A 15,146-nucleotide genomic window follows, 5' to 3' on the forward strand; every position below is an offset into this window, starting at 1 on the left:
GGCTGGTGAGAGCCAATTGTTAAATTTTCGTTGGGAGCATTTACAACTCAGAAGTCAGCAAACCCTATAAATTATAGCCTGATTTTGTTGTTGTATTTAGTTGATTGTCTGGACTCTAGATTGAAGGTGATGGAGAAAATGTTAATAATGAAGATTAAACTCATGTGTCGTGAGTACATTTTTTTTCTGAGAGTTGGTTCTTCAATATTTGTTAGCACACTCCTGATTAGGTAGAATGGACTGCCTTGGGAGGCAATGGGGGTCCCTTTCACAGGATGTCTTAGGGTAAACTCTGGATGATGGCTTGCTGAGTGTGTTAGAGAAGGGATTCTTCTCCAGAAATGGATTGACCTAGTAGTACTCTGAGGTCCCTTCTTTTTCTGTGAATCTCTGTGATGCTTGTCCAACTAGAGAAGTGCAGTCAATCTGATAGTGTTTATTTGTAATCTCTTAGGAAAATGAAAGCAGTTTTATTTTTGCTAAGACATCTGTTGACTATTGTTTGAAGACATATCCCTGCAGTGGGTAAGAAAGGGTTGCTGGGGTACAGGCCAAGGAGAGAGTAAATAAAGAGGGTCTGCTAAGGGCTGGATTTTTCATTTTTCTATTCACCATGGCCAGTGGTGCAGAGAGCCAACATGGCATGGTGGATAGAGAGCTGGCCTTGATGTCAGAAAGACCTGGATTCAAGTCTTGCTTCTGACATACTAGCCTCATGATCATGGGCAAGTCCCTAAGTTATTGATGAGTTGTTTATTTGCATTGGTAGAGAGAATCTCTGTACTGGGAGTTTATTATATTTGTGAAATTATAGGTAAAGATCCAAGCAAACAAATAATCAAATATGGCCCCAACTTACATAATTTTAGATTATGAATTCTGAAATAGTCAATGGTTCCCAGAGTTAGAGCAAATTTCTCTAGTACCTGGTGACTGGTTTGATTTGCTTCATGTTGATAGTTCATTCCTAAAAGGTAAATTCAAGGTTATTTCTGGGGCCTTGAAGGTAAAAACCAAGGGTAGAGATAAAACTGGATTAAACCCAGCACCTATTACCATTCTGTCCTTTAATCTATACTGAAAGGATGGACTGTAATTTAAATAAGCATTTCTTGATTTTGTTTGATTTGCCTCATGAAATCAGAGTATTTAATTGGTTGTTTTGAAGAGGGTAGTGCCCTCCCCTCAATTTTCCAATGTCATATTTCTTGTGGAAGCTGCAAGGGGCACCATTTCCTCTCTCATACTGAGCTATTACCATAATGGCCTTGACCAGCTTCATTAATACCTGGGGTGGGTAAGAGTTCTATTCTACTTTTGCTAACTCTTATGTCCGTACTTGTCAACCCTTGCTCCTCCAAGGTGGCCACAGAATTCTCAGCTGTTGCCTCATAGCTTTCTACTAGTCAGGATAAAACTACTTTTGTCAGTGTTCTGATGTTCACTCTGCTTTGTTCCGTAGCAGTGGTGAGATTTGGTCTTGTTCACAGCTGGAAAAAAATGATTTTTCTTCTTCTTTCTCCACCTTGTTTTCTTGGCACCAAGAATTTCTTATTCCACCCCATTCATTGTACTGTTCTTGAATTTCTTTTGGCAAATTTTCAACCTGGACTAGCTGGAGTGGTTCTGCATTTCCTCAGGAGAAAAAAGCAATGAAATTGATGATAGGACAAGTGAAAGTATGCTGAATTTGGGGTCAGAATCCTGATTCTGTCCCTTTATACCTATGTGATCTTGGGAAGGTCTAACCTCTCTGGGCATTGATATCCTCAGCTGTGAAATAATGACCTCAAAGGTCACTTATAGCTCTTAAATTATGACACCTGATCCTATAATATAACAGGTATATATTGTTCAAATGAGACATCATTGGAGGATCAGGTTCAGAGGCAGATGATAGTTGTTCTTTTTTTTTTTTTCTTCTAGGTCTAGAATCCATGTGGTTTAAGTCATGGTGTTCTTTCTTCATTGAGATTGTCTTTTCATAGGCTATTCATCATATACCTCCAAGACTATAGATCTGGGAGGGACTGAATAAAAAGATAGTCTTAGATGAGACTGAATCTAGTGTATATAGCTACCAATTCCCTTCCTGCTTAGAAGTCTTTTTTTATTTGGAACTGAAACTCCTTAGTTGAATTACCCAGTAAATCAGTTACCAAGGCCAGAGATGAGAGATGATCAAGGAAGGGAGATATAAAAACAATCAGTAAGTTGTTGGGAAGGTTCCAAAAGATCATGGTGAAGAACAAGACCCAGATGAAACATATCCCAGAGAGGAAATATGCCTATTCTCAAAAGCCACCCAGATAGCCTAGAGAGGCAGGTAGCTGCTTCACTTCTTTGCTAGCAGCTGCTTCTTTAACTGACCCATTTCACTTTTTGGTGTGAATTGTTTAATCACAATGGAAAAATCAGAAACATGCGACTAGATCCTCCTTTCAGCATATTTATATGTGACTTTCTCTGATACTTCTCTAGACTTTAATGACAAATCAAATCGAAGAGAAAGTTTTATAGACAGGGCATGCCATCACCTTGGCTTCTCCTTTCAAACAAACTGTCACTGTTTCTGCATCCGATTTACACGGATTTTTACCGCTAGGCTATGCTTTGTCTTTAATTTTTGGGATTGTTATTTTGGTCACCTGAGAGTGATTTTCATCCTAGGTTTTGCCTATGTTTGATCTAGGAAAGCATGGACATACACATTCATAATTCACCTAGAACCTAGTGATGTCTCATATTTCAGTAGACAATTTTTTCCATAAAAAAGAAACACTTAGATGTATTTTTCGCCTCTACTTGTCTATAGTTCATGGTCCAACAGTGAGAACTTTAATATTCTAGACCTCTGGGAAATACATAGAATTTCATATAGCCCTATGTGGCTCACTACCCTATTGGTTGGGGACATGCAGACATAAATTCTCCCTCCCCTATGATTAACGAAACTGATTTAGTTACCCAGCTAATTTGTTACACCAACATAACACAGAAGCCATCATCCTGGAAAAGCATGTCTATCTAGAGCTGGATTCATGCTTTCTTTTTCCTGTTGACCTCCAACTTCACCTTATGACAATCATTCATCAACATGGTTATGCTACTTACCACATTATCACTGACCATCTTTACAAGAACACCACTGCATTTCTTGCCCTCTGAGACCACAGCCTCCTTTTTAGTAACATCTACTGCTTCTCCCTTTTTTCTAACCTGCTCTCATCCTCACTGTGACCTAAAGTCTATTGACAACATCTACTGTCAACAAACAATTGTCCCATTTTTTGTCATCCTGAACACCTCTGGTAACTTGGACATCTGCTCCAGAACCCTGAATTCCCCTTCCTTTCCTTTCCTTCTGTTGTTCCCAATTCACCAACTCCCAGCCCTGGATCAATGCCATTGTCTGCTTATCTCTTATTGTGTATCCATTCCACGGTGTTGTTTATAAGAGGAAGTTCTAGAACAAGGGTAGGGAACCTGCATCCTCAAGGCCACATGTGGCCCTCTAGGTCCTCAAGTGAAGCCCTTTTACTGAATCAGAACTTCACAGAACAAATCCCCTTAATAAAAGTCAAAAGGCCACACCCAAGGACCTAGAAGGCCACATGTGGCCTGTAGGCTGCAAGTTCCCCACCCCTGTTCTAGAACAATAGCAACTTGACCAACCATAGATTCATACATTCTAGCCCAAAACTCCACCATTCCTTTTTCAAAACAATGCTACTGCTACTCCATAATTTGTCCCTGTCTCACATTCCCTTTTATGGCTTTTAACTCCTCTTCTCAACCTCTTAGTTCTTTCTCCACTCTTTCCCCAAATTCTTTCCCACAGAAATCCTTCCTTATAACTAAAGAGAAAAAAAAATTCATTTCTCTGTTCAGCATCATTCCAATACTTTACTAATTTGCACTGGTTAATTGTGCCAAAAGAACATTGGCCTTTTAGTCAGAAGACCATAGTTACTCAAATTAATAGATGTGTAGCCTTGGATAACTCATTTAATCTCTCTGAGCTTCAGTTTCCTTTATCTGTAAAATTAAGATATAACCAGAAATGTGCTGGTGAACGTTTAACAACTGGCTTCCCCTCACAGAAGGAAAAAAATGTATGGCATACTTTAAAGTTTAATCTTCATTATTAACCTTTTCACCATCACTTTCTTAAGTCTAGACAATCAACAAAATAATACATCAAGATCTAATTTTATAGCATTTGATGATTTCCATGGTGTAAATGCTCACACTGAAAATTTACCAGTGGTCTCTTGTGAGCCAGTTCAGGTTAGCTCCAACACCCTCCTGTGACAGAACAGGCCCTGTCAACCTCAAAGGATTTTTGTGACAATCAAGTACAAGGTATTGAACTATGACAGTCAAGAGGCCTTGATCTATTCTTGACTCTCTCTCTCTAACTAGCTTAGTGATCTTGGGCAAATCATTATATATCTCCAGGTCACAATTAACTCATTGATTAAATCAGGGCATCAGCCTTAGTGACATTTGAGTCACTTTCAATCCACATGTAAGGCAATGTAGAATTTATCATTCTATAATGTATACTATGTATAGAATGAGTGCTATGAAAATTTTACATATCTAAGTTGTTATTATTTCATGCAAATCACTGTGCTAGGCACATTTAACTAGAAGTATGAAACATCAAGCAAGATTTCCCAACTATTCCCCATTCCATCTCAACAAATCCATGTTTCTGTATCTTCTCACCTGTCTTTGAACTATCAGAAGAATAGATTTCCTTCCCCCCCCACCCCCCCTTCCCCTTTCTCTGGACCTCATCTCTTGCTGCACTATGATCATCTTTCTCTGTGACTGGTTTTCTTTTTCACTAGCATCCTTAAATCTAGGGGTGTGCTGCTGGATGTTTAACAACCAGCTCTCTGAGAAAAAAATTATACACATGGCATACTTTTAAGTTTAAATTGTATTATTAACATTTTCTTCATCACTTTTTAAAGTCTAGATAATCAATACAACTATAAAGTACACCCAGGTTGTTGCATTTGTTGACTTCTGAGGCATAAATACACTGAAAATTTAACAATTGGATCTCATGGGTTTGACTTGGCTCCAGCAAACCTGTTTAAATCTCTCCCTCTCCACTGGCCTTCTCCCTTTAAAAATTGTCATTCTTCTCTATATTAAAAATATCTTCACATGACTCTATTCCCTCTTTTAACTAACCTTAAGGAAGAAATAGTCTCTGATATCCACTACCTCTAATCACTTGACAGCAGCTTACGCTGTAATACTCTTCAAAAATCTGGTTTTGCTTCTGTTTACCACACTGAAATTGCTTTCTCTAAGATTATCAATAATCCACAGATAGCCAGATCAAATAGTCTTTACTCAATTGGAATTCTCCTTGAACTTTTGACTGAATGATTTAGAAGTTATGGAACTCTGAGGTCATCTAGATAACTACCCTTTAAAAAAATCCCTTCCTTAAATTCCTCCTCTTTGATCTCTGTGCCATTTCCCTATATTTTTAAAAGGCATTTTTGTTTGTTTTGTTTCTTTTTCTAGCTCTTCCTTTTTCTCCCACTCATGGTTAAGGGCTCTGTTCTTCTGTGTCTACATATATCTTTGGGGAGTTGATTCCAAATTCTGTACCTCCAGCCTCCCTTTTTTAGCTGCCAATAAAGATCTCCACTGGGTTATTCCACAAGCACCTGCAATTTAACATGCTGAAATTCAAACTCATCTTCCTTCCCTTGACATAGGCATCCCTCCCCAACTTAGCCATTCCTATCAAACACTTCCATTCTCTTTCACTCCAAGGCTTATGACCTTGGTTAGAGTCATTTGGATCCCTTCTTTTTCCACCACCCACGTACAATCCCTGGCCAATTCCTCAATCTCACTTTTGCTCCTCCCTTTCTATTTCTGCAGCCACTGGCCTAGTCCATGCCTTCATCATCCCACACCTGGGTTGCTGTAATAGTCTCCTAGCTATTCTCTTTACTTTTATATTCTCTAGTTTCAAGTTCTCTTCACAGTCAACTTCATTCTCAGGCAAGTTTCCTTTATATTCATTATCTGTTTCAGAGCTTTCAGTGACTTATGGTTGCCTGTCATTGAACACCTGATCCTGGTCTTTAAGACTTTCTACCATTCTGTCAATTTGTTTTCCTACTTCCTAGGAGAACTACCTTTTCAGTCAAACTAATTTGCTTACCATCCCTACCTCATGACTTCATTTTCCCTTACATATAATTTACATGTTCCCACCTTAGTGCCTTTTCAACTGTGTTTTCCTTCCTTTGTCATCTCCTTTCTCTCTGTCTTCCCTAAGCCAGCACAAAACTCACAACTCTCCCTTTGGCCAGGAAGTCTCTTTGATTAACCCCATCTAATTAACCCCATCTGCTCAGCATCCCATCAGTTCTCTACTAATACTATACTAATTTGAATTGGTTTATACATTGCTTCATAAAAAATGTACTTCTGTTATTTCCCATGTGAGTCTTCTGTCTCCCCAAGTAGATTGAGAAGGTCGAGGTTATATCTTCTGTATAATATCCAGAATCTATATATGTATTTAATAAAAGTCACCTATTAAACCTACCTGAAAACAGCTTTATAGACCATCCCCTCAGAAGAGCCTTAGCTCAGGAGTTCACTTTCCAGAAGAATGTCTACTCCCTCTCTTTTCCCAAAAAAACAGTGGAACTTAACATAGCCATTTTGCCTGTCTTTGCAAAGAAAATGAACAGGATCTTTTTTGTCTCCTCAGTGCGAACTCCTTAAAGTTAGCCCAGCACCATTATCAGAATGGGTAAACTGACCAGGAAAAACAATGCCTTCTTTGCACTCTGATGAATTTAGAGGGTAAAATCCAGGGGGAGATGAGGATAAATGCTGCCTCAATGTAACTGTAAAATTCTTTTACCCAAGGGACTGGGGACTTCTGCCAAAGGCTTCAATGAAACCAGCTTCCTTTTAGTGGAACTGGCTGGCCTGGCAGAGAGGCCCCTTATTAGGAGGAAGGTCATGTTTTTTGAAAGTGGCCAATTGGATCCTGGAGATAACTAAACCAGTGGGGGGCATTGGCTCCTGCACTATCAGTTGCCTGCTAAATAGCTCAATAAGAATAGAGTGTGGTCTGGAAATGGTAGAATTCCATGTCTACCCAGTCATGGTGGGTGAAGGGGGAGAATCTCTGACCAATAACCTGAGCTGAGAAACTTAGGCTCTGTGGTGAGCACTTCCTTGTTAGAAGGTATTTTAACATATGTGCTTACTGGCGGCATTAGAGAGCTATGAGGATGTTGTGGACAGCGTAAGGCATACTGTTCAGTTAAAGACCCACCCTCTCCCTTCTTCTCCCTTCTTTCATCCTCCCATGCTTCCTTCCTTTCCCCACTTCCCTTCTCTTCTCTTTTCCTCCACCCCATTCTCTTCTCCCATTCACTGTCAGGAAGGGCCAAGCCGGAAGGGGCAGTTCAGCACAGCGTGGCAGCGGCAGAGGCTAGCAGCACCAGCAGCTACAACAGTGAGTGTGGATTTCACTTCCCGAGACCAGGGGTTTCTGGGCAACTTACAAACAGGCTGATGACTGCCAGAGGCTTTGGGCTGGCCCATCCCCAGGCCCCAAAGGCTCTTTTTTAACCTCTGGCATCATGTTCTCCTCCATACTACCTGCCAAAGGAAGTTCCTCCTGCAGTTCTCAGCATGCTGGTGACATGTGAAATCCAATCATCTTATAGGGGAGATGTGACCTGGGTCATCATTGCCAGCTGTGTAAGGCACATGGGTGAAATGGTTGGCCGAGAGTAAATGGCTTCCTGGGACTCCATTCAGGGCTGGGTGTGTGGTAGGGGTTAAAGTGGCCTGCATGGAAGATGACTTGGTTGCTTTCTTGCATTTCAGGAGGTAGGGGCTGGACCATGCAGAGCAAAAGGATAATTATGAGTGTGCTCCAGGTCCTTTACCTTGTATAGCAAACACCTTTAAAAAACCATTGTTGCTTCCTACGTTGGCTGTAAGATATGAGGGGATCTTTGTATGGATGTTGCAGCAACAGGCTTTGGCCCAGAAGGTTGGCCCCTGTCATCAGCATACTTATTGAAGAGACTGTTGTCAGAAACTCAGTTATGTCCCTAAGTCATTTACCAAGAAACACATAGAAAAAGACCTCCCCCATTCTTTTTTAAATACCTCTGACTGTCTATTAATAGACTGACAGTGAACTATGGTAGAGGCTGAATTTGACTGTTTGCTTTCAAAAAGGCACCATTTCTCCCCCTGTTTTTCTTTTCATTTCTTCTCTCCTAATTCAATTAAAGAAGCGTTTATAAATCACTTATTATGTGATAAGTACTATGCAAGGAACTAAGGGTATGGAGACAAAAATAAGACAGGCCCTACCCTCAAGAAGATTTTATTCCTAACCTGCAGGGAAAATGGGGGTGGGAGTAGTGGGTAGATTCTATAATGTATCCACTTTTCCTAAGAAATCAAACCCTGCGTGAAAGCCAAAGTGTAGCCTAGTATGCTGGGGTGCTTTCTTCCAAGCTACCTACTAATGCAAAGAACTGAATGTGGGTGATGTGGGTGAGTTAATGTTGCTATGAGAACCTTCCTGGCTTAATTCCCTGACAATATTTCAAATGTGCAGTTTGAATGCTGTGTTAATGTTGGGCTGGAGATGATTTGCATGTTCCTCCCCTCTCTTTTTCCACTCTCAGTGATTTTTTAAAAACACACAGCCTTTTTTTGGAGGACAGCTTTATCAAATCCAGTTTCTCCCAAGAGCACGTTTTTAAAGGATGAATTACCCTACTATGTGGGAAGTATGCTACTAAGAACACCTACTTCAAAGCTTTGGATTTTTAGCTAACAGATCCATGTATCCAGTATATATCAAATCAAATGTGTGAGGCAGCCTAGTAGGAATTTTGAAAGCAGGAACATTAAGAGAACTAATTACTCTCTGCCCACATTTTTAAGATAGCATTTGCATTTTTACTTCCTTTCAGGTCAAACTCTTGGTTTCTAGTTGTGTGGTTTTCAGACAAAGTGTGAGGTTGGACAGATGAATTCTCCCCCAAAGAAAACAGTATAATTATTTTCATTCTTATATAGGTTTAAGCAGGCAGCCATAGCTGAGTCTTTTTAGAAACACTCATATGATCATAGAATTTCAGGACTGGAAACTCCTAACCTGGGATCCAGGAACTTATTTTTTTTAAAAGCTAGCTAGATAACTGTATTTCAATATAATTGGTTTCCTTGGCAATTCTATGTATTTTTATTTTATGCACTTAAAACACTTTTCTGAGCAGGGGTCCAGATGTTTCACCAGAGTGCCAAAACGAGGTTAAGAAGCCCGTTCCTGCATTTGGGCCAGTGTAAATCTGGGAAACTTGGGTTTAAAAAGAGAAGTTTTCAGCAAGTTCTGAGTCAGGAAAACTTGAATTGGAAAATCAAATGGTTGTTGCAATAGAACTATAAGGTCCAAGTTTATGAGAAATGTCATTTATTAGAATTGGGGAGGCCTTTGGTATAGAACACATCTTATGGAGCCTGTTTTCATTGATAAAAGCAGTGGTAGTCAGGGATCATAGACCCTGTGAAATATATCTGTTTTAAGAAGCCTTATGGAATGTATTCAAATCTTTGGGCTTCTTTGATCAGCCCACTCATCTAACCCTCTCTTCAACTCTGGAAACTATCTTGTATAATGCTCTAGGTTAACATGACATCATGACACACCCATTTGTATGTGTGTATATGTATATATGGGTGTATATATACATACATATATACACCCATATATACACATATACATATATACATATACACACACATAAGACATAACATTTTCCTGTAGGTACCAATCTCAAAAGAAGGTAGAAAGGGGAAGACAAGCTTTGTTATTTGCATGCATATAAAACATACTATAAAACTTCTTCATGTATATTCTTTGGGGACAAAGGGACCATTTTCTATGTATGATTGATGTTGGTATGGGAGAGTTTACAGGACACGAAAGCAGTTCATTGTGGTAGGGCATCCCCCCAGGATTATGGGAAAAGGCTTCACCTCCCATTGCATTGTATTAATGGTAACTCCCATGTGTTTCGTACATGTTATAGGGATGGCGCATGTACCTGTGTTTTAATGGTGAAAAGAGTACATGTAGAACTCTGAGCTTGAGTTGAGGTGTTATGACATACATTTTATATCCCAGGTTGGGCCAGAAGGTGACCCTAAATCTCATGGCTAAAATTGTGAATGGAAGATACAAACCAAGTCATCTGATCTTGAACTCTTCTATAGGGCAAGAATAACAACATATCTCTGTCAAGGTCTCACCTAAGAATTTTGTAACAAATCATTATTAGTAATATCTGTTGGTTAAACAATTATGTGGGAATATAAATTTCACTAAATCAGATAAAAATATAAATATCCTTAAAGAAATGAAAGGAATCTATCAGCAACTCTTTTGTATATAATAAAGTCTTTTTTGGAAAGCCAATAATCATCTAACAGTTTATTTATGCCAGTCCAGCTAGTCACATACCAGATTTGCAAAAAGAGGGCCATTCCTGGACTCCAAATGGATTTCTATAGTACATTTAAAGGTAATATTTCATTCATCTTTAAATGAGTTAGATAGAAGAAAATTATTGCTGGATTATTGTAAGGAGGGATACAGAGAGCAGGGAAATTATATTCCCTCCTGCCCCCTCCTCTCCATCCCTACACACAACAAATCAATGGCAAAGTCACAATCTGGGCATTCTGATGTCTCGCAATAGTCCATACCCACCATTAGACAGAGCTACTTCGTTAATTTCTACCTAGGGCGTTATGACTTTCCTCCCTGCAATTATCCACTCAATTGATGCTTCTCTGAGTAACCTAGGTTTACTATCCAACACGCCTTCTAGCAAGAGCAAAGCTACGTTTTCTTCTGAATAATTGCTGCTACTACCTATTCTGTCAACTATGTGCTATGTAAAGTCAGGTCAGGGCTGCAGAAACAGGCAAATCAATATGAGAAGCAGCTGGCTAAACTCTGAACATACTGGAAAGAACTTCCTACTTCCTCTTGTAACAGAAAGCTAAGCCTGAAACATACCTGATAGGTTTGGGGATAAGTACTAATATAAAGCCAGTGTCTGTCCCATGCAAATAAGCATACTTGTACAGACATACTTAAGAATATGGTTATAGTGACCTTTATCTTTTTTTAAACCTTCATTTTTGAAAAGTTTAATTTCCAAATTCTTTCACTTCCTCTAGGACCTCTCCCACTTATTGAGAAGGCAGGCAATAGGATACCAATTATATCTATGAAGTCATGCAAAACATACTTCTGTATTAACCATGTCTCAAAAAAAAGCAAGAAAAATCAAGAAAATGAAAAACATTATACTTCACTTTGCACTCAGAGTTTATCAGTTAGTTTATGTTTCAACACAAGTCTCTGGGAATTGTCTTAGACCATTGTTTTACTGACAATATCTAAGTCATTTGCAATTGATCATCATACAAAATTGCTGTTATTATGTACGATGTTCTCTTGGTTCTGCTCACTTCATTTTGCATCACTTCATGTAAGTCCAGGTTTTTGCAACCCTCCTGCTTATCATTTTTCATAGCACAATAGTGTTGCATCAAGATCATATTCCATAACTTGTTCAGCCATTCCTCAAATGAGGGGCATCATTTTCCAATTCATTACTGCCACCAAAAGAACTGCTATAAATATTTTTGTAAACATGGGTCCTTTTCCTTTTTCTTTGATCTCTTTAGAATATAGACCTAGTCACAGTATTGCTGGGTCAAAGGCTATGTATGGTTTTATAGCTCTTTGAGCATCATTCCAAGTTGCTCTCCAGAAAAGTTTGAACTTGTTTATAACTCCACCAATGGTGCACTAGTGTACCTATTTTCCCATATCTCCTCTAGCATTTGTCATTTTCCTTTTCTATCATGTTAGCCAATCTGATGATAGCTTTGAGGCAATACCTCAGAGTTGTTTTAATTTACATTTCTCTAATTATTAGTGATTTAGAATATTTTCTCATATGACTATTGATAGCTTTGATTTCTTCTTCCAAAAACTGCCTGTCCATATCCTTTGACCATTTATCAATTGGGGAGTGGATCTTATTTTTTGTAAATTTGGCTCAGTTCCCTACAAAGTTACCTTTAGAAACATATTCTACAATAAACATTTGTCTATTATCCTCCTTGTCAGGAGGATAATAGGAACCTGTTCAGGTATCAGAAACCTGTTAAGGTATCAAATGTGCAGCCTACATGTATTCTTGGCTGTATGTTCAAACAATTTAACGCTAGTGCATGCTTATAGTACTCAAGTTTGCTCAACCACTTGCTCCCATTTACCTCTGTTCGCATTTAAGTTTTCTTTGTTGTAGCTGTGGGAATGGATGGTATGAAGGGAATGTTGCAACATAGCCACTTGTTGACGTTTCCTAAGCAAAAGGATGCCAAAGGGCTACCCCATGGTATTGCCCAGGATCCTGTTCTTGCCTTCCATCAGAACTTCAGTGACTTCACATATCCTTGTCAATTCCTAATGTGTTTTTCTTTTGCCTCAACTCAGACATCATTAAAAAAATTCTAAAGGTAGATAATGTAATTCCCAATTTTTTACTGTTGGTTCAGGTCTTATAATTTGAAATAACAATATTAGAGATATTGGTTTTGGGAGAAACCCACTGTAATCTCTTGTGTGAAATACCTCTAATGATTGAGGCACCAAGTGACTTACTTAGTAAGTGTGTAGAAACCTGCCATATTCTGTAGGAGCAGGGTCAATCATCTGAGTTTTCAACTGGAGCATTATTGAGAGACCAGAATGCTGCCAGTTAAATGGTAATTAATCTTTGATCTCTCAGCACCGGTTGCATTTTTCTGTCCAATTGACCTGAAAAAACATGGTGTCTTGAGGCAATATAATTTACCTGGAAAAGAGTTAGGTTCTCAAACCAATGAATATTAGGATGGAGGAAGGGGGAAGGAAAAAGGAAGGAGCTGGGATGTGGAGAAAAGGGATGCAGTTTGGGGGAGATGAGCAAGATTTTTAGGGGAATCTGCCAAGCAGTATCGAATAGGGAGCCAGGCCCTATATTTGAAGCGGGAATTGGCCTCTGCTTGTGCTGGATTGTATCTATGTGTAGGGGATACAATAACAAACTGATTTACTGACTTAGAACAACTCCTGAGAAGTCCATTTGTTTGAGAAAAGCTTTACTATGACTTCCTTTCTGGGGATGTTGCCTGGAGTGAGTTGATTCTCTCCCGCCTCTTTTGTCTCTGTTCTCTCCTTTGTGCACTTCTTCCTGGTGACATGCAATCCACTTAGACATTAGTGGGCTTCTCTGGTTTTTCTTCCTCCTTCCTTCCTGCCGTTTGTGGCTAGCCCTAATGGGGAATAAATGTCTGAAGAGACCTCCGGCCATATATATCTGGTTTAAAACACACACACACACACACACACACACACACACACACACACAAAACACAACCACCACCACCACCAAAGCTTTCAGTTCATTCCCTGTCTTTTGAACGACTATTTGTGAAATTCATTGCTGTGAAGCTTAAAATGTGAGAAAGTCTTGCCTAGGTATATATGCCCACCTGGGAAAATGGAGAGAAGACTAGATTCTGGCAAGATACTGGGAAATCAGTGAAAATTATAGGAAGAAGGGATGATTATGACCCATATATTTTTCTAATTTGGTCTGTTTATTGGCTACCTAAAAACCCATGGTATGTTTAGTTTTCACTTTTAATTTAGTCCCCCTCTTTTCCCCCCAGGATAAAATGAAAACTGAATTTTTATTGGATGGAGGAGTGACTGATAGGACACCTGAATTTGATAAGAACAAGCCCATTGCAGTCTGAGTGAGATGTTGTAGCTGTGTGACCATCAGCAAGCCAGTTCAGTTCTCTTGGTCTCAGTTTCCTTTTCTACAAAATGAAGATGTTGGTTTAAATTGGGGTGGTCTAAATGATCACTAAGGTTCTATCCAAATCTCACATTCTAAATTAAGCAAACTTGGACATGTGGATTCTTGCTTTTGAATGACAGCATTAACGCCTTATGTTCTTTCATTGATGGCTCTGCCTCTCTGCTCCCTGTTTTAAACATAACATTATAGAATATTAGAGTTGGGAGGGCTCTTAGAGGTCATTGACCCCCTTCTTGCCATTTGGGAGGTAACCTGCAACAGTCTTGAAAGTGGCCTTCCAATCAGAGCTTAAATAGTTTTATATTGACCTCATTTTATCATAAAAACCTTGTGAGGGAGCTAGCTCAAACAGTATTTATCACCATGTAACAAATGAGGAAACTAGTGCTGAAAGAGGTTAAGCAGGCCGGGTTAAGAGGCCAATGTCACACAGCTAGTAAATCCTGTATTTAAGCAAGATTTGAACCAAGGTCTTTGGATACCAAAGTCATTTCTCCATCTGGTCCGCCCTCCCCCTACTTTACAGCCTTAGAAAGTTTATCGCCTCAGCAAGCAGCCTGCTCCATTGTTTGGTAACTCTGCTGTTTGTTTGCTTTTTAGAAAATGTTTATTTATAGTGAGTTGAAATTTTCCTCTTTGTAATTTATTCCCAGTGATTCTAGTCTAGCCTAATGGATCAATGCTGACTCATCATTTCCTCTGATCTAGACAATAGTCATTTGTAGTTGTAATTTTAATTATGGTTTTATCACAATCATTTATGGATATGCCATTCTCCCACTCCTAAGTGAGTCTTCCCTTTTAACAAAAAATAACAAATAGCCTCAAATAATTGATACAGTGATTGTGTCTGATAGAATATGTAACATTCTGCACCCAAACTCACCTACTTCTCAGAGAAAAGGAGGGAAATGGATTTCCTAATCTTTTCCACAAAGCCATTGTTCATTGCAGTTAAACAGCTTCCATTTTTGCTTTTGTTTATGAACTACAATCCTCACAATGCAGCTAAGATTTCTTTAGAACATAGACTTCCTTTTACACAGTGCCCTCCAGAAATTCCTGTCTTCATACCCTGGCTACTCCATGTCAAAGAGGGGATAATAAGGAAAGAGCTATTCTGTCAACCTTAAAGTAGTGCCTCTCCCTCCTCTCCCC

General features: G+C 39.2%; 1 protein-coding gene across 1 annotated transcript in view; it reads left to right on the forward strand.

Moving 5' to 3' along the window:
• Window positions 1-15,146, forward strand: part of LOC118829620 (NT-3 growth factor receptor-like) — a 99,361-nt gene that overhangs the window by 58,760 nt on the left and 25,455 nt on the right. Inside the window, exon 5 of the mRNA XM_036736569.1 lies at window positions 7,448-7,522. Coding sequence (XP_036592464.1) covers window positions 7,448-7,522 — 75 coding nt within the window. The remainder of the gene's footprint in view (window positions 1-7,447; window positions 7,523-15,146) is intronic.

The sequence above is a fragment of the Trichosurus vulpecula genome, chromosome 8 (genome assembly GCF_011100635.1).
Source record: "Trichosurus vulpecula isolate mTriVul1 chromosome 8, mTriVul1.pri, whole genome shotgun sequence".
Taxonomy (NCBI): Eukaryota; Metazoa; Chordata; class Mammalia; order Diprotodontia; family Phalangeridae; genus Trichosurus; species Trichosurus vulpecula.